This window comes from Hemiscyllium ocellatum, chromosome 12 (assembly GCF_020745735.1).
Source record: "Hemiscyllium ocellatum isolate sHemOce1 chromosome 12, sHemOce1.pat.X.cur, whole genome shotgun sequence".
NCBI lineage: Eukaryota > Metazoa > Chordata > Chondrichthyes > Orectolobiformes > Hemiscylliidae > Hemiscyllium > Hemiscyllium ocellatum.
The window spans coordinates 63,585,707-63,605,772 of NC_083412.1; the positions used below are offsets into that span (position 1 = coordinate 63,585,707).

Consider the following 20,066-nt stretch of genomic DNA (forward strand, 5'->3'; position numbering starts at 1 on the left):
TGGGTGGGGGGTGTGGTGTGGTTGCGTGGAGGGGGTGGTATGGTTGTGGTTGGGTGGGGGGTATGGTGTGGTTGTGGGTGGGGGGTATGGTGTGGTTGTGGTTGGGTGGGGAGGTGTGGTGTGGGGGGTGTGGTTGTGGTTGGGGGGGTGTGGTTGTGGTTGGGGGGTGTGGTGTGGATGTGGTTGGGTGGGGGGTTGTGGTGTGGTGTGGTTGGGTGGGGGTGTGGTGTGGTTGCGTGGAGGGGGGTGGTGTGGTTGTGGTTGGGTGGGGGGTGTGGTGTGGTTGTGGTTGGGTGGGGGGTGTGGTGTGGATGTGGTTGGGTGGGGGGTGTGGTGTGGTTGCGTGGAGGGGGTGGTATGGTTGTGGTTGGGTGGGGGGTATGGTGTGGTTGTGGTTGGGTGGGGAGGTGTGGTGTGGGGTGTGTGGTTGTGGTTGGGGGGGTGTGGTGTGGATGTGGTTGGGTGGGGGGTGTGGTGTGGTTGTGGTTGGGTGGGGGATGTGGTGTGGTTGCGTGGAGGGGGTGGTGTGGTTGTGGTTGGGTGGGGTGTGTGGTGTGGTTGTGGTTGGGTGGGGGGTGTGGTGTGGTTGTGGTTGGGTGGGGGGTGTGGTGCGGATGTGGTTGGGTGGGGGGTGTGGTGTGGTTGCGTGGAGGGGGTGGTGTGGTTGTGGTTGGGTAGGGGGTATGGTGTGGTTGTGGTTGGGTGGGGGGGTGTGGTGTGGGGGGTGTGGTTGTGGTTGGGGGGGTGTGGTGTGGTTGTGGTTGGGTGGGGGGTGTGGTGTGGTTGTGGTTGGGTGGGGGGTGTGGTGTGGATGTGGTTGGGTGGGGGGTGTGGTGTGGTTGGGTGGGGGGTGTGTGGTTGTGGTTGGGTGGGGGTGTGTGGTTGTGGTTGGGTGGGGGGTGTGGTGTGGTTACGCGGAGGGGATGATGTGGTTGTGCTTGGGTGGAGGGTGTGGTGTGGTTGTGGTTGGGTGGGGGGTATGGTGTGGTTGGGTGGGGGGTATGGTGTGGTTGTGGTTGGGTGGGGGGTATGGTGTGGTTGTGGTTGGGTGGGGGGTATGGTGTGGTTGTGGTTGGGTGGGGGTATGGTGTGGATGTGGTTGGGTGGGGGGTGGGGTTGTGGTTGGGTGGGGGGTGTGGTTGTGGTTGGGTGGGGGGTATGGTGTGGTTGGGTGGGGGGTATGGTGTGGTTGTGGTTGGGTGGGGGGGTGTGGTGTGGTTGGGTGGGGGTGTGGTGTGGTTGCGTGGAGGGGGTGGTGTGGTTGTAGTTGGGTGGGGGGTGTGGTGTGGTTGTGGTTGGGTGGGTGGTGTGGTTGTGGTTGGGTGGGGGGTGGGGTGTGGTTGGGGGGGTGGGGGGTGTGGTGTGGTTGTGGTTGGGTGGGGGGTGTGGTGTGGTTGTGGTTGGGTGGGGGGTGTGGTTGTGGTTGGGTGGGGGGGTGTGGTTGTGGTTGGGTGGGGGGTGTGTGGTTGTGGTTGGGTGGGGGGTGTGGTGTGGTTACGCGGGGGGTATGGTGTGGTTACGCGGAGGGGATGATGTGGTTGTGGTTGGGTGGAGGGGGTGGTGTGGTTGTGGTTGGGTGGGGGGTATGGTGTGGTTGTGGTTGGGTGGGGGGTGTGGTTGTGGTTGGGTGGGGGGTGTGGTTGTGGTTGGGTGGGGGGTGTGGTTGTGGTTGGGTGGGGGGTATGGTGTGGTTGGGTGGGGGGTATGGTGTGGTTGTGGTTGGGTGGGGGGGTGTGGTGTGGTTGGGTGGGGGTGTGGTGTGGTTGCGTGGAGGGGGTGGTGTGGTTGTAGTTGGGTGGGGGGTGTGGTGTGGTTGTGGTTGGGTGGGTGGTGTGGTTGTGGTTGGGTGGGGGGTGTGGTGTGGTTGTGGTTGGGTGGGGGGTGTGGATGTGGTTGGGTGGGGGGGGTGTGGTTGTGGTTGGGTGGGGGGGGTGTGGTTGTGGTTGGGTGGGGGGTGTGTGGTTGTGGTTGGGTGGGGGGTGTGGTGTGGTTACGCGGGGGGTATGGTGTGGTTACGCGGAGGGGATGATGTGGTTGTGGTTGGGTGGAGGGGGGTGGTGTGGTTGTGGTTGGGTGGGGGGTATGGTGTGGTTGTGGTTGGGTGGGGGGTATGGTGTGGTTGTGGTTGGGTGGGGGGTATGGTGTGATTGTGGATGGGTGGGGGTATGGTGTGGTTGTGTTTGGGTGGGGGGTATGGTGTGGTTGTGGTTGGGTGGGGGGTATGGTGTGGTTGTGGTTGGGTGGGGGGTATGGTGTGGTTGTGGTTGGGGGGTATGGTGTGGTTGTGGTTGGGAGGGGGGTGTGGTTGTGGTTGGGTGGGGGGTGTGGTGTGTTTGTGGTTGGGTGGGGGGTGTGGTGTGGTTGGGTGGGGGGTGTGGTGTGGTTGCGTGGATGGGGTGGTGTGGTTGTGGTTGGGTGGGGGGTGTGGTGTGGTTGTGGTTGGGTGGGGGGTGTGGTGTGGTTGTGATTGGGTGGGGGGTGTGGTTGTGGTTGGGTGGGGGGTGTGGTGTGGTTGTGGTTGGGTGGGGGGTGTGGTGTGGATGTGGTTGGGTGGGGGGTGTGGTGTGGTTGTGGTTGGGTGGGGGGTGTGGTGTGGTTGCGTGGAGGGGGTGGTGTGGTTGTGGTTGGGTGGGGGGTGTGGTGTGGTTGTGGTTGGGTGGGGGGGTGTGGTGTGGGGGGTGTGGTTGTGGTTGGGGGGGTGTGGTGTGGTTGTGGTTGGGTGGGGGGTGTGGTGTGGATGTGGTTGGGTGGGGGGTGTGGTGTGTTTGTGGTTGGGTGGGGGGTGTGGTGTGGTTGGGTGGGGGGTGTGTGGTTGTGGTTGGGTGGGGGGTGGGGTGTGGTTGTGGTTGGGTGGGGGGTGTGGTGTGGTTGTGGTTGGGTGGGGGGTGTGGTGTGGTTGTGGTTGGGTGGGGGGTGTGGTGTGGATGTGGTTGTGTGGAGGGCGTGGTTTGGTTGTGGTTGTGTGGAGGGGATGGTGTGGTTGTGGTTCGGAGGAGGGGGTGGTGGTGGGGGTCTGGTTGTGATTGGTTGGAGGGAGTGGTGGTGGGAGTGTGGTTGTGGTTGGGTGGGAGGCATGGTGGTGTTGAGGGTGTGGTTGTGGTTGAATCTGTTCCTGAATCTCTATTACTGTATACCTGTATTTCAAATGCTCATCAGTCATGACTCTAAAGGTATTGCAGTTGATGAAGAACTGTAATGTCATATGGCATAATGTAGCATGAGAGGGCCACCTTAAGGAAAGGAATAGTAATTCACCTTGGATCCATGCAACAACTTTTAAAACACCTTTTTTAGGTTTGGAGGGATATGGGTCAAGGGCAGGCAGGTGGAGCTAGTTTAGTTTGGGAGCATGCTTGGTGTAGTCTGGTCGGTCCAAAGGATCTATTTCTGTGTTGTATGGCTCTGTGACTGTAAATCTGAGGAGCCATTTTTAAAAATTACTCAAAATGCCTAATCTTACAAATCAATTAAAAATTTCAAAACTAGTTGACATGGATGGTTGCATGAACTCTGCAAAGCAAAATAAGGAATCCAGAAGAGATTTCAGAAAGATAAACTGAAGTTGTAGGAAAGGTGAAATTATGCCATATGAGCGCAGGAAACCATTGGATCTGACGAGTAACTTGAAATCCCTTCTAAACATACTGAACAAATGAAAGGAAGAAGTGAATAATGTTCACAATAAACTGAAAGCAGCACCAAAAAGCTTCTCTGGTTACCTCAAGGTAAAATCTGATCAATCCCCCATTCCAACTTTGCTGTTCTATTCCCATGTTTATCCCTCTAATCATCTCTGCTTTCCCCTCATCCTCTTCCAAATCTCACACCAGTACTTAAGCAATAATGTTCCAATCCAGTAATGAGTTAGAACTTCAAAGAAGAGCTGGGGAATTATTCCCTGTTTGCGAAGCAGATTGATAGAGTGATTCAATTCCAACATCAGCTGAGATTATTCTGAAGGACTGTCCTTCTCAGTCTCCCCTCTTGCTGACACTTGGGTTCAACCACTACCTATCAAGTCTGTCTGAGAGAGCAGCTCTATAGTTTGGTACGGCTATGGTAATTTTACATTATTTACATGTCATATATTTATTTGTTGTGTGGGATGTGGGTTTTGATGACTGGACCAGTATTTATTATCTCTAATTGCTCTAGAGGAGGTGGTTTTGAGCTGATTCTTAAACAGAGGCAGTCCTTGGGGTGCAAGAACGTCATCAGTGCTGTTATGAAAAAAGTTTAAGAAGTTTTACCAAGTGACAGTGAAGGAATGGTGATATAGTTCTAAATTAGGATCATAGGTAACTTAGAGGAGAACTTGCAGATAATAGATTTCACATTTATCTGTGCCCTAAGCGGTTGAGGTCATGGGTTTTAAGGTGCCATTGGAGGAGCCTTGATGAGTTACAACAGTGCAGCTTGCAGATGGTACATCCTGCTGCTCCTGCATGTTGGCGGAGAAGGAAGTGAATGTTGAAGGTGGGATGACTGGAGTGCCAGTCAAGTGACCATAAGACCTATAACACATTGGAACAGAATTAGGCCGTCACTCAATCAAAATATTTTTCAACTCCATTCTCCTACCTGCCACCATAACCCTTGATCACCTTACCAATCCAAGAACTTATCTATCTCGCTGAAATATATTCAATGACTTGGCCTCCACAGTCCTCTGGCAATGGTTTCCACAGATTAACCATCCTGTGGCTAAAGAAATGGCTGTTCATTGAAGTTCTAAAGGGCCATGCCTTCTCTCTGATGCTTAGGTTCTAGTCTCTTTTACTCATCTTCTCTATCCAGGCCTCTCCGTATTCTGTAAATTTCAATGAGATCCCCCCCTCAGCCTTCTAAACTCCATTGTGTACAGACCTAGAGTCCTCAACTGCTCCTCAAATGACAAGTCTTTCATCCCCAGCACCATTCTTGTAAACCTCTTCTGGACCCCCTCAAAGGCCAGTACATCCTTCCTTAAGAAACGGGGCCCAAAACTGCTCACAATATTCCAAATGCAGCTTGACCAGCCTTACACTGCCTTAGCAGTACATCTCTGCTCCTGTATTCTAGCCCACTTGACATTAAGTCAACATTGCATTTGCCTTCCTGACACAAAGCTAGTTCCTTTTTTTTCTAAAAGCTGTTCCTTGGCACAAGGATACTCTATTCTTGATTTTCTTCAGAGGGGTAACAAACCAGACCGGGCTCTCATCAGTCTGGTTTGGTACTGAGATGAAAAAGATTTTATAAGGCCTTTTATAGAGTCATAGAGATGTACAGCATGGAAACAGACCCTTCGGTCCAACCCGTCCATGCCGACCAGATACCCCAACCCAATCTAGTCTCCCCTGCCAGCACCCGGCCCATATCCCTCTGAACCCTTCCTATTCATATACCCATCCAAATTCCTCTTAAATGTTGCAATTGTACCAGCCTCTACCACTTCCTCTGGCAGCTCATTCCATACACGTACCACCCTCTGCGTGAAAAAGTTGCCCCTTTGGTCTCTTTTATATCTTTCCCCTCTTGCCCTAAACTATGACCTCTCGTTCTGGACTCCCTGACCCCAGGGAAAAGACTTTGCCTATTTATCCTATCCATGCCCCTCATGATTTGTAAACCTCTATAAGGTCACCCCTGAGCCTCCAACGCACCGGAGAAAACAGCCCCAGTCTGTTCAGTGTCTCCTGATAGCTCAAATCCTCCAACCCTGGCAACATCCTTGTAAATCATTTCTGAACCCTTTCAAGTTTCACAACATCTTTCTGATAGGAAGGAGTACAGAATTGCACGCAATATTCCAACAGTGGCCTAACCAATGTCCTGTACAGCCGCAACATGACTTCCCAACTCCTGTACTCAGTACTCTGACCAATAGAGGAAAGCATACCAAACACCTTCTTCACTATCCCGTCTACCTGTGACTCCACTTTCAAGGAGCTATGAACCTGCACTCCAAGGTCTCTTTGTTCAACAACACTCCCTAGGACCTTACCATTACACTTATACATATAAACATATAAGTCTTTTGTTTATATGTAAACAGATGAGACTTCAAGCCAAAGTGGTCATATTTTAGAAGTGACCTGTAGAATGAAAGGGGAGTGGTCAGCTCTCGAGCTAAGTGATTTAGTTCAGTCCTGAACTGGTGGGAAGTTCAACAGTGAGCTGTGTGAAAACTCTGTCTTTTGCTCTTCTACCTTCAACCTGTAAGCATCTGATCCTTTTGTTGTACTGTGTTTTAAAGGGGGTTTGCTTCTTGGGACTGTTGTGTATACAGAGGAAACTCGATTATCCAAATACCAATTATCCAAAAATCGGATTACCTGAAGGAGATCCCAAGGTCCCGATAGAAACATTACATCAAAGATGTGCTTCTAGCAGTGATCGCGTCTTTTGTTGACAGTGATTAAACAGGCACAGTCTCCATATGACTGACCCCCTGCCCTCCCTCTCTCCCCACACTTTCCCTGGAGTTCTATATAGAGCTGTACCCTAACCCGCCCCGTGGATGTGCACTATTTGGAGACTTACCCCACAAAGGCAGCAGTCTTGTTGGTGTACAGTCTGGATGCCCTGGAGAGGGGCCTGGGGTGGACGGGGGAGCGGTAGCTTGCATGTTTTGTGCTGAGGGTGCGGGGTTGGATCAGGTGGGCAGGGTTGGACCAGGTGGGGAGCAGGGGGGCAGGGTTGGAAGGGGTTGTGGGGTGGTATTGGAAGGTTTTTGAGGGGAGGGACATCGAGAGGGCCGGTGTTGGGGGTGGGGTCTTGCGCTCTGTGTTGCTGCTGCTAGTCTCCTGAATGGAGAGCAGACTTTAAAACTCGAAGCCTCAGAGCAAAGGCATTTAATCGATTTTCCGAATAATCAGTTATCTGAACGAAATGGTGCCCGCCCATCACATTCAGATAATCGAGTTTCCACTGTATTTTGAACAGCGTACCTAAGTCTTATTTGGATAGACTGTGTCCTCTAGAGGTTCTTTATTCTATTCTTCACGTTTCATTGTGTAATTTTGTGAATAAAATATTTGTTTTAAACCTGGTAGTCAACCTCGCTGACTTATTCTGGGTAATTTTCACTGTACACTTACTGAAACAAATTGGAAAGTTATGGTCGGGGCTGCCTGCTTAAGAATGTGGTCTGGCCGAGTCTATAAATTTCCTAACTACCAACCAAACCTGCACGTTAACCTTAAGAGAATCCTAAATTAAGACTCCCAAGTCCCTTTGGAAATTAAGATTTCTGAAACCTTTCCCTGTTTAGAAAATAGCCTCTATTCTTCTGTCCGAGTGCATAATATCACATTTTCCCACATTGTATTCCATGTGTCACTTCTTTGCCCAGTCTCTTAGTCCTTCTCCAAATGCCTGGCTTCAACACTACCTTTTCCTCCACCTATCTTTGTGTCATTTGCAAATTCAGCAACAATGCCCTTGGTTCCTTTGTCCAGATTGTTAATGTGTAACATAAATAGTTATGGTCTCAACACACACCCCTGCTCAACAGTGTTAAGCTTGTGTGTTCTTGGAGCTGCAGTTATCTAGGCTAGTGGCGAATATTCTTTCACATTTGGAACTCATGCATGCAAATGGTGGACAGACATTGGGAGACAGGAGGTGAGTTGCATGGAGAATTCCCTTCTGGGAGAATTCTATGCTTCTAACCTGTTCTTTGTGATTGGACTAGTTCAGTGTCTAGTAAATGATAACTTCCAGGATGTTAATTATGAGTGATTCAGTGATGGAAATGCCATTCAATGTCAAGAGGTGGTGCCTAGAGTCTCTATTTTTAAGAAACGGTCATTGCTTGATCCTTGTATGGCACAAATATTATTTGCCACTTAACAATCGAAGCCTGGAATTTAAACAGGCTTTGGGGCACATGGACACAAAATGCTTCAGTGTTCGAACTGTCACAAATGGTGAAAGTTATACAATTAACAGTGAACATCCCCACTTCGAACTTGTGATAGAGGGAAGCTCATTGGTAAGATAGCTGAAGGGGGTTGGGCCTCAGACACTACCTAGAGATATTCCTGTCAAGGTGTTCTGGAGCTGAGATGATTGACCGTCAACAATCATATTCATCTTTCTTTGTGCTGGCTTTGATCCCAGCCTATAAACAACAGTAATTATATCTCAAAAATAATCAATTGTTTATAATCACTTTGGAGCATCCTGATTTGTGAAATGTGCGATATGAAGGAAAGCATTTTATCCTTTTGCTATACCTGTTTTTCTTTTTCTCTTTTCTTCTGTTTCTTTGTTTTATCTCCTCCATTTCTCTTTAACACCACCATCTCTCTTTGGTCATCCTCTTACAGCATTCCCTTCCGTATCCATTTCCTTCTTCATATTACAGAGGAGGTAGTGCTGGATGTCTTGAAATGCATAAAGGTGGATAAATCTCCAGGACCTGATCAGGTGTACCCTAGAACTCTGTGGGAAACTAGGGAAGTGTTTGTTGGGCACCTTGCTGAGATATTTGTATCATCAATAATCACAGTTGAGGCGTTGGAAGACTCGAGGTAGGATAACGTGGTGCCACTATTTAAGAAAGGTGATGAGGAAAAGCCAGGGAACTATAGACCAGTGAGCCTGATGTCAGTGGTGGGCAAGTTGTTGGACAGAATCCTGAGGGACAGGATGTACATGTATTTGGAAAGGCAAGGACTGATTAGGGATAGTCAGCTTGGTTTTGTGCATGGGAAATCATGTCTCACAAACTTGATTAAGTGTTTTGAAGACATAACAAAGAAAATTGATGAGGGTAGAGCGGTAGATGAGATTTATATGGACTTCAGTAAGGCGGTCGACAAGGTTCCTCATGGAAGACTGGTTAGCAAGTTTAGATCTCATGGAATACAGAGAGAACTTGCCATTTGGATACAGAATTGGCTCGGAAGTATAAGACAGAGGATGGTGGTGGAGGATTGCTTTTCAGACTAAAGGCCTGGGACCAATGTTGTGCCACAAGAATCAGTGCGTTCATCATTTATATAAATGACTTGGATGTGAACATAGGAGTTATAGTTAGTAAGTTTGCAGTTGACATCAAAATTGGAGGTGTAGTGGACAGCAAAGAAGGTTACCTTAGTATGCAACGGGATCTTGATCAGATGGGCCAATGGGCTAAGGAGTGGCAGAGGGGTTTAATTTAGATAAATGCAAGGTGCTGCATTTTGAATAAGCAGATCAGAGCAGGACTTATACACTTAGTGGTAAAGTCCTGGGAAGTGTTGCTGAACAAGGAGACCTTGGACTACAGGTTCACAGTTCCTTGAAGGTAGAGTCACAGGTAGATAGAATAGTGAAGAAGGCGTTTGGTATGCTTTCCTTTATTGGTCAGAGCATTAGGTATAGGAGTTGGGAGGTCATTGGTTGGGCCACTTTTGGAATGTTGTGTGCAATTTTGGTCTCCTTCCTATTGGAAGGATGTTGTGAAACTTGAAAGGATTCAGAAAAGATTTACAAGCATGTTGACAGGGTTGGAGGATTTGAGTTATAGGGAGAGGCTGAATTGGCTGGGCCTGTTTACCCTGGAGCATCAGAGGCTGAGGGATGACCTTGAAGAGATATCTAAAATCATGAGGGGCATGGGTCTTTTCCTTGTGGTGGGAGAGTCAAGAACTAGAGGGCATAGGTTTAGGGTGAGAAGGGAAAGATATAAAAGGGAACTAAGGGGCAACAGTTTCACACACAGGGTAGTCTTGTGTGGAATGAGCTGCCAGAGGAAGTGGTGGAGGCTGGGTGGGTATATGAATAGGAAGGGTTTAGAGGGATATGGGCCAAGTGTTGAAAAATGGGACTAGATTAGGTTAGGATATCTGGTCGGCATGGATGAGTTAGACCGAAGTATGTATTTCTGTGCTGTGCATCACTCCACTCATATCCTTCCTCAGCTACTTTAACTTAAGAAGGTTGAATTGCAAACGTGAATGAGATCTTTCAGTCATACACTAAACATTCAGGAAAGATATGCTGGCTTTGAGAAGAGGAGACATAAATTCACAAGCACTATTCTCTGGTTTAAAGGGTTAGATGATGAGGACAAATTGTATAAATCTTATTACTTAAAAATAAGTTTTGGGTCCTCAGATTTTGGGCCTCAGATCTCATTGTCAAATTGTTTGCAATACTCTCCACTGTATTGGTGGGCCATGGCAGCTCTGAGATGGCATGAAGTAGTGTTGATGGACAAAGAGAGGTCAAGAGTGAGCATATGGCAACACGTGACATTGAGTATGAATCACAGGATGCAGCAAGAATAGCTATCTGAGGAACCTTAAACGTCATTCCTGCAATCCTGAACAGATTCAAAACACGTAGGATAAAACTTCAGTTAGAAACCACATGCAGTGAGTCTGAGCTGGAGGCAGTAACTGAGGAATGAGATATGGCTGTGGAAGCAAGTTTTGGCAAACACTGTCAAACCTGAAAGATTAGAATGAGCTGATGATGAATAAATCACCTGGGTTAGATGGACTACACCCCAGGTTCTAAAGGAAATAGCTGAAGCAATAGTGAAGGCATTAGTGGTGATCTTTCAGGAATTACTAGAGTCAGGAAGGGTCCCAGAGGACTGGAAATTCACTAATGTGACACCCCTATTTAAAAAGGAAGTAGGGCAAAAGACGGAAAATTACATGCTGATTCGCCTAACTTTGGTTGTGAGTAAGATTTTGGAGTCCATTGTGAAGGGTGAGATTTCTGAATACTTGGAGGTATATGGTAAAATAGGGCAAAATCAGCGTGGTTTCATCAAGGGGCAGTCATGCCTGACAAATCTGCTATAATTCTTTGAGGAGGTAAAGAGCAGTTTAGGCCATGAAGATCTAATGGATGCTATCCACCTGGACTTCAAGAAGGCCTTTGACAATGTGCTACAGGGTAGGCTGCTCAGTAAGATATGGGCTCATGGTGTTAGAGGCAAGGGTAGAAGATTATCTGTCTGGCAAAAAGCAAAGATGAAATGTGGAGATGAAAATGTTCTTTCTCTGGATGGTAGCCAGTGACAAGTAGTGTTCTGCAAGGCTCAGTGTTGGGATCACAACTTCTCAGTTTATATACACAATGATCTAGATGAAGGAATTGAGGGCATTCTAGCTAAGTTTGCAGATGATATAAAGATAGGTAGAGGGACATGAGTATTGAGGAAGCGGGCAGGCTGCAGAAGGATTTGGAGATTGGGAGAGTGGGAAAAGAAGTGGCAGATGGAGTACAATGTGGGAAAGTGTGAGGTCATGCACTTTGGTAAGATGAATAGAAGCATGGACTATTTTCTAAATTTAGATTAGATTACTTACAATGTGGGAACAGGCCCTTTGGCCCAACAAGTCCACACCGACCTGCTGAAGCACAACTCACCCATACCCCTACATTTACCCCTTACCTAACACTACGGGCAATTTAGCATGGCCAATTCACCTGACTTGCACATCTTTGGAGTGTGGAAGAAAACCGGAGCACCCGGAGGAAATCCACGCAGACACGGGGAGAACGTGCAAACTCCACACAGTCAGTCACGGGAATTGAACCCGGGTCTCTGGCGCTGTGAGGCAACTGTGCTAACCACTGTGCCACCGTGGGAGAAAATTAAGAAGTCTCTTCTAAAGATACATTTTTCATATTAAACATCTGCATAGTAAAAAGGAAGATGATCCCAGGAGATCTTCAGCCAGAAGAAGACAGATACTGCAGATGACAGCTGTTGTATGGTTTTGAAATTAAGTTGATGTAATTTTAAGTGTTTTGTTGGAACAGTATATTGTTATAATTTTGGAGGCAGGTAATTAGTAATTAAGAGAAAGGGAAGCTTAGAGTTGTGAATAGTTGTTTAATGTTCACTATGAGAGTTTAAGAATAAATTGACATTATTTTCTTTAGGTAGTGGAACTTGGGAGTTTTCTGTCACTCATACTTTAACAGGTAACAAGGCGAGATGAGCTATTCTGGGTGCTTGGTTTAATTAATAGAAGGATTCACCACTGTGTCATAACACTTTGCTACAGCTGCAAGCTGCAGTTCTCTCTCTCTCTCTCTCTCTCAGGATCATCTTTTAATGTTCCTTCCTTCTGGATTGGAGAACATGTGAGACTATCTGTTTTCTGAATTTGGCTTTTGCCAATGGTGTGCTTACAGGATGTTTCTATATTGGAATAGCTAATTAATAATAGTTACTGTATCTATAGTTCTGTTAAGTTTTCCAATAGAATTAAATTATTCTAATTCCTTCCTTCCTTTTACTATATTATAGCAATAGTGGATGAATAAAGTGTGTTTAAATCCAATTGCTTGAAATATTGCTTTAAATCCAATAGTTTGAACTAATTGAACTGCATCTGGAACACAACACCTTACATTTACCTTTAAAATAAGAAAGTGTTAATCTCCCCCCTATCTTCTGAATAGTTTGAAGTGGTTTGGTCTGGTCAACAATAACTTCTACTACTTTATTCCTCTTTTTATAATCAATGTAGTTTTGCAATACTGTAGCATATTGGCAAATATTTAATAATGTTTAAATTAATAAGACTTTAAGTAAATCCAGTTCATATCAGAGTGTATCCTGCAAGCTGTTTTAAACTCAATGCTATTGTCTAGAGATTCACTATGATGGGCAACACCTTCACTGAGACATACAGTATCTGTTCTAATTTCTCTATTTAAGGGTGAAGAGGAAAGATATCTAGCTATCATTTATCTGCAGAAATTAATTAGAGGAAGGACTGTTCAGAATATGGTAAGTCTTCTATGGAGTCTTTATAGATTGAAATAAACATGAACTAAATTTATCAATTCATGCAGCATTGTGTACTTTGAGGAAGTGAACTTTGTAAACTGAGGTAAGAGCACAGCAGATCTGTGTGTCATGTTATTACCTCTGTCACTGAAATGAGTGGAGCTAACATTTTCCTGTCTCATTATCTTTAACTGTAAATAACATATCTCAAAAAAATGAAGAAATAGATGGATTTTAATAAAACTTGGTACACAGGTAAAATGTGGCCCAAGGAAAAGTGGTTAGTTTTTGGCAAAGGGTTTATACTGATCAGGAGTCAGATCCTAGATTCCGTTTTTAAATGATCCACTTGCTAATATTAGGAAATAGGGCCAGTTGACTTTATCTTTTAGAATGTTACATGTTGTTGATTTAGAATGTCATTGTTTCAGAATGTTTAGGATTTTCTCAGCTGCTGTGGGAGAATTTGTTACAGCTGTCAAATCTGAGTAGAATTTTCAGAGCAGGTTGTTGGTTGTAGGTTGCCCTGCCTGTAGCTTCCTCAGTGAAATGGAAACACTGAATTGTTTTTAGATTTTTTGATTACAGAATATCAACATAGGCAGAGAAATCCTCCACAAACAGCTGTGTTATTTTAAAAACATTAAATTAACAGAACATGGCAGGGGCATGTGCTCTACTTAGTGCCTTAGTTACTTATTAAACAAAAGCAAGAGGATTTTCAGTTCTGAAGTTGGGTAAAGCTATGCAGCAGTAAAACATTGCATAATAGGTGTGAAGAGCATCCAACTTATTTCACTTAAATTCTATTTCTGACAATGGTATCAATGCTGAAAGTTTCGCTGGTCTGCACAGTTCGGCTGTTCCAGCCATCCAATATGTTGACATGTGATAGTTGGGGGCTAAATCAAAAGAAGTAATAGTAATGTAGTCCATAATCTCGTAGATGTTTGAAGGCAAAGAGAAGCGTATAGAGCTGATTCAGGAACTCCGCACCACCCATGCACTCCAAGAGGACAAACAACTTCTGAAGCAAGCAGAAATGCAGGCTATATTGGCCTTGCAATATGAACGAAATCTACAGCAGCAAAAGGTAACTCAAATAGATTTGTAATATTTATAATATTTAGTGGAAATAAATTCTATTGGGATATTGATATGCTTTCTTTTTTATCGTTAGGTGACCAACCACAAAGATATAAATAATGGTCATGTAATATGAATGGCTTATTGATTTATTTGGTGCATATATTTATGAAATCTGTTAAATGATGTTGAAAATAATAAAAACTACATATTAGGTGAAAGAATATTTTAAAATATTATAATTTTGTGGTCTATTAGATTAGATTAGATTAGATTAGACTTAGTGTGGAAACAGGCCCTTCGGCCCAACAAGTCCACACCGACCCGCCGAAGCGAAACCCACCCATACCCTTACATTTACCCCTTACCTAACACTACGGGCAATTTAGCATGGCCAATTCACCTGACCTGCACATCTTTGGACTGTGGGAGGAAACCGGACCCTTTATGGTTATGGTTTGACCACAGATATCTGAAATGCACCAGTTGCATTCAGGACAAACCAATTTGGTAAGAGAGACACGAAATGGCACAGTATTTGCAAATGCAAAGTGCCTAATCCTGTTTTAGGTGTGCACTCTATATTCACTCTATATTTAGGTGTGCCAATATCAATATGTACACTTCCTATGTAGAATACAAATGCAAACACCATTCACAAGTTGGTTGGCTTTGATTTCCATGTTAAGTGTGTAGAATGATGCTTCACTATTGAATTTCCAGGTTATTCTATTTCAGGTGCTTCTGTTATAAATTATCAAGTACATTTGTGTGTGTACATAATTCTTATAAGCAAATCATACAATGCTCATTTAAAATTGATATTTAAACAAGAAAAACAAGGGTCAGAGTCAGTTAAATTCTGTTAGCATAGATTATTAATCTGTACTGTTAACTGCTTTTGTAACAGACTTGTATTAATTTATTACAATTATTATGAATGCTTTTTTTCTTGCTACAGCTTTCTACAATGGAAGATTATCTCTCACATGTCGAAGGTCATGTACTCGCAGACATGTTTGACTTCCTGAATAAGGAGCTGCTGCGGCTGCAAGAGGAACGACGCATCCATGCAATTGTTATGTTGGCTGAGCGTCGCCGTCGGATCAGAGAGGCAGAAGAAAGTGGTTTACGTCAAGTAGAGGAAAGACGCAGAAGGGAAGAAGATGAAATTTTCAAACAGGTCAGGTGTATGTAATATACAATTTTATTCCAACAAAGTAATTATTAATGTCATTTTGAATTATTTTTAGATTATCAATTAATATTATTATATGTACTGTCTACATGCCTAAGGCTTACCTGTAAAATCAATTAGAAAACATCTCATCTGAGAGTTGTATAACAGTGCCTTTAAATAACAAAGTTAAAAATCACACAACACCAGGTTATAGTCCAACAAGTTTAATTGGAAACACACTAGCTTTCGGAGCGACGCTCCTTCATCAGGTGATTAAATAACAAGACTAGGTGGTGATCTCTTGTGCAGTCTATTCAGCTATAAGTAATTGCCACTGTCATTTTTAGGGGTGCACAGTTCCAAGTTTCAATCCAACAGTTAAATCAATTAGAACTACTGACTAACATCACAATCTAAGCATTCCTTCTGATGATTCAGGCAGATGCATTCTAGCACTCATCTCAACATAGAGCAACACTCCAGAAGTATTGTTTGGGACATTTGCTGACCTTAAAGCTTCCACAGCAGAATGCTACACATTCTAGTTCCCAAGCCTAAAAGTTTAATGTCAATCTTCATGGTCAAAATGTGAGAATCCTATCAGGAAATTTTGAATATAACCTTTCGCTCATTTGTTTTTGCCAAGTTATGGCATTTAATTCAAGTGATTTTCTGTTATCTTTGTCTGGAGCAGGTTGTTAAAGTACATCAGACCACTGTGGACTCATATTTAGAGGATATCTTATTGAAATCTGTGCAAGATACAGCAGAGGATCAAGCACGCCAAGAAATCCGTAAAATGGCTGATGAAATCAACGATATTGCCTATAAACTTGAACAGAAGTATGTAGCTATTTATTACTTGTTTAGTTCATTAAAATTCAGCTGTGCATTGTATTATGATGAAAAGACAAACTGAAAAGTTAGATCAGAAAATTGTTTACCTTTTTCTACTGCATTCATACTTTTAAAATCTGTATGCTCCTGTAAATCCCTCTTTAATTTAATCATTTAGGATTTGGTTCACATAATTTTTTTTACTTCATCTTTCTCTGCATTGAACTTGGTTAGCATTGCTGCCTCACAGCTCCAGGGACCGATGTTCGGTTCCAGCCTTAGGTGACTGTTTGAGTGGAGGTTCACCTTCTTTCTGTATCTGCGTAGGTTTCCTCCCACAGTCCAAAGATGTGCAGGTTAGGTGGATTGGCGATGCTAAATTGCCCCAGTGTCCAAGAATGTGTAAATTAGATGATTTAGCCATTGTAAATGTGAGATTACGGGGGGTTAAGGTTGGAGGCTGGATCTGGGTGGGATGCTGTTTGGATGGTTGGTGATGACTCAATGGGCCGAATGACCTCTTTCCACGCTCTAGGGATTATGTGATGTACTCAATCCTGCCTACTCCTAGCTTGCTGCTTTTTTAGCAAAAGAAAGTGAATTGTTATTGGCTGTCTTTGAATTGAGCACTAGAGTTAGCTCCCTTACATAACAGTGCGTGGAAAACTATAAAATGTTGCAAATATTCTAGCTTTGGCCTCAACACATGGAGGTTAATGACTACATTCTCCATCACAGCCACCGGCCATGTGATTTTCACCTTCTTCGGATGGTGCTGTGGATCTGAATTTTATTACCGTAGTGACTTAACAGAAATCTGGTCTTATTTTTTCATTAGCCGATCTGAATTACAAGCAGAAGAGATTGTTTCAGAATTGGTCCATGGCTTTCTAATTCCAGAAGCACACAAAATAATAATGAGGGAAAGAGGTAAGAAATGTTCAATTGTGTAGATTGAGACTGAGAAATTTAGCCTTCATATTAACTGGAACGATGGGAGAAAGTGGAGATATTCCTTTACTTTTAAACATCTCTTTCATGGCATGTGAGTAGGTTGGCTGGAACAGCAATTGTTACCATTCCCTAACTGCCATTGAAAAAGTGTTGGTGAGCCATCATCTTCAACCACTTCAGCCCATGTCATTTTGTAGAACATTCACAGTTTAGGTGGAAAAGCAGTTCCAAAATTATAATCCTGTAACAGTGATTATGATTCCCAGTCAAGATACTGCGCAGGTTGGTGGAGATTTTGCCAGTGGTGGTTTCCTCCTATCCTATCCCCATAACCTTATGTCAGTGGTATTGAGTAATCTATCAAGCTCTAATTTAAACGTATACAAAGACTGAATTCCCACAGCCTTCTGTGACAAGAATTCCAAACATTTGCAACTATCTGAGTAAAATAAGTTTTCCTCATCTTGGACCTAAGTGGCATCCTCCTTATGTTTAAATTGCGTCTCCTGGGTTTAGACTCTAAAACAATGTGAAACAACTTACCTGCATCTGCAGAATTTATCCTTTAATTATTTTGTGGGATTCAATAAGATCACCATCTTTCTTCAAAACTCCACAGAAAAACTCCATTTGTCTAACCTCCCTTCATCGGACAGTCCTGAATTGGTAGGGGAGGCAGTGAATTCTCAGCCTTGAACCTGCCACTGTCCCTGAACGTATAGTCCAGTTATATTTTTGTTGAATGCTCCCACTGTTGTAGCTGTGCTGGAACAATCTAGCTCGGGGTGTAGCTACTTCTGGAGTTCAAGTCTTCAGCACTGGTTGTATTATTGCAGGAAGAGGCAGAGAGATATTATCTACTCCACACTTCTGGCTGAGGTGGTTGCAAATGCTCCAGACTTGTACTTTCCATTTCAGTGTTGGACACCCCCCCCCCCCCCCCGCCCCCCCACCATAATTGAAGGTGAGGATATTTGTGGAGCCTCTTTCTGCTATTACTTATATAATTGTCCATCATTGTTCAGAACTTTGAGCTGATCCATTGGTAGGGCACTTGTCAGCTCTTTCTGTTGCATAGTGTTTCTGTTTTCAGTGTATAAGTAATCCTGTGTTGTACCTTCACCAGGTTGACCCTTCATTTTCAGGTATGACTAAGGCTACTACTGACATATCCTCCTGCACCCTTCTTTGATAAGGGTTGATACCTTAGCATACCCTTTACTCAACCATTACCATCATATCTAGCCATAAGGCTATAGATTGTGGTTGAATACAATTTTGCTGCTGTTGATGGCCCTGAGAACTTCATGGTTTGCTCAGCTTTGGGCTGCAATGTGTGTTATGAATCCACTGAGCATATGATAGTGCCACGCATTACAACATCATAGGGGAGATACTTGGCATAAAGATTACTGGGATAAGTCACAAGGGGCTGGGGAGCAACAAGGTCAGTGGGGCTGACAAGGTAAGCTTCTGAAAGGATATTGATTCATAAGCTGAGAAAGATTTTAGTTCAAAGGGACATCAGGACAGAAAATTGAGAATGATGGGAGACTTGAGGTTCCATTAACAAGGGGCTCTTTGGAGAGGTTGGTAGAAATTGAGAGAAAGTAGTAGGAGTACCAATGGAGGATATGTGTAGAAAGAAATCAGTCCAAAGGTGGGATTTGTCTACTGCAGGGACTACAGGTGATCTGAGGGATATACTCTTGCTCTTTCTGGTTCATGAGCTGTACTGTTTAAAATGTTTCCTGAGATATTTTGCACTTTTACTTGTCACATCATATACCTGTTTATTTTTGAAAATCATTCAGTTTGGATTTATTAACAAAAGGATTTTTGAATTCGATAGCTTGCCTCCTATCTTCCTATTTGGTTTAAGATCCAAGAATCCTACATTGTGATTTCGAGAGTGAGACCATTTTATAATGCATGCAATTTATTTTCTTTATTTTGATATCATTAGGAAACTATTATCATTCCTAAATATTTTTCTTTATATCTTTGCTGATGGTCCCAGTAAAATTAATGAGAATTGACTGAAAATGAAACATTAGAATGTGTTTTTATTTTAGTGTTGTGTACTATTTACTTATGTCATTGGATGACTTTTATAAGAGATTAGCAGGTAAAATTATAAGCAGCTGCTTTCTTTGTAAAGGATCAGCAATCATAAATACCATTGGAAGTGGACAGTTTTCCCAATGCAGTAAACTACAAAAAATCTCAATTACATCCAGTTATAAAGGAAGGTTTTTGCCATTTCTTAAATATATTATATGCTGCTTTAGAATTTCAAACACGAATAATTGATCTTTTCATCCAACAGTAAAGCACTTTCAAAGTAGGCATCTCCTTGTTGCCCACCGCATTATTCATAATGAGGCTGAACATATCATGACCAATGCAGCTCCACCTGTATCAGCATCCAGCAGTGCTGCCACAGACATCCTGAATCAAGTACTGACCGAAGTTGAAAAAGAGATGATGAAGGAGACACAAGGATCTTAAGTGAGGTACAATGAAGTTTTAAATCTGCATCCGAGATGAGGAAAGGGGAATAGGGTGTAATTTTCACTTGTCGTATGACAAGTAGCTTACAGAATTGTTTTTTGTTTTACTAAAGCGTAATATTGCAGATGCTGAAAATCTGAAACAGAAACAGAAAATTCAGAAAAAAACATGATTGTCAGGACTGGCACCACCTGTAGAGAGAGAGAGAGAGAGAGAGAGAGAACACTCACGGCAATTAGCACGAGTCAGGAAATTTCTCAGCTTGTCACTCCTGCCTTGTAAGATGACTGTGAATGGTGCAACCTTTAGTCAGGGTGGGAGCGATAATGTGTTAGAGTGGTATATCTAATCTGCATCCAGGGCAGCACATATTGAGGTGGGCATTTAAAAAGACCCACTTAGGATCCTCTGCTCAGGTGGTGGGAGGTGGCAGAGGGCAACAAAAATGAATTTCTATAGCATTAAAGGGGTTTATCTAATGCGTCCATGTTTACTTTTTCAAATCTCTTCCTTTTTACGTTGCTATAGAAACCATTCCAATATTTTGTTGTCTCTTGCTTACTCATTCCGTTTTCATTTATTAATTTCTTGGTCATCCTTTGAATTCTAAAATCTTCCTACTCTCACACCTACTATACATGTTTCACTTGCTGGTCTATATCATAACTCTTCCTGAAGTGTTCACTATTGCTGACCTACTACTGCACCTTTTAATGGAGTTGTCAAGTTACCTCAGCTAATTCAATCCTTATATTTACATTG

At 43.8% G+C, this 20,066-nt stretch overlaps 1 protein-coding gene across 1 annotated transcript in view; it reads left to right on the forward strand.

Moving 5' to 3' along the window:
- cfap91 (cilia and flagella associated protein 91) overlaps window positions 1-19,301 on the forward strand; it is an 86,100-nt gene extending 66,799 nt beyond the window's left edge. The window contains exons 11-16 of the mRNA XM_060832794.1: window positions 12,662-12,733; window positions 13,680-13,826; window positions 14,781-15,002; window positions 15,694-15,842; window positions 16,675-16,766; window positions 19,120-19,301. Coding sequence (XP_060688777.1) covers window positions 12,662-12,733; window positions 13,680-13,826; window positions 14,781-15,002; window positions 15,694-15,842; window positions 16,675-16,766; window positions 19,120-19,301 — 864 coding nt within the window. The remainder of the gene's footprint in view (window positions 1-12,661; window positions 12,734-13,679; window positions 13,827-14,780; window positions 15,003-15,693; window positions 15,843-16,674; window positions 16,767-19,119) is intronic.
- The last annotated feature ends 765 nt before the right edge of the window (window positions 19,302-20,066 follow it).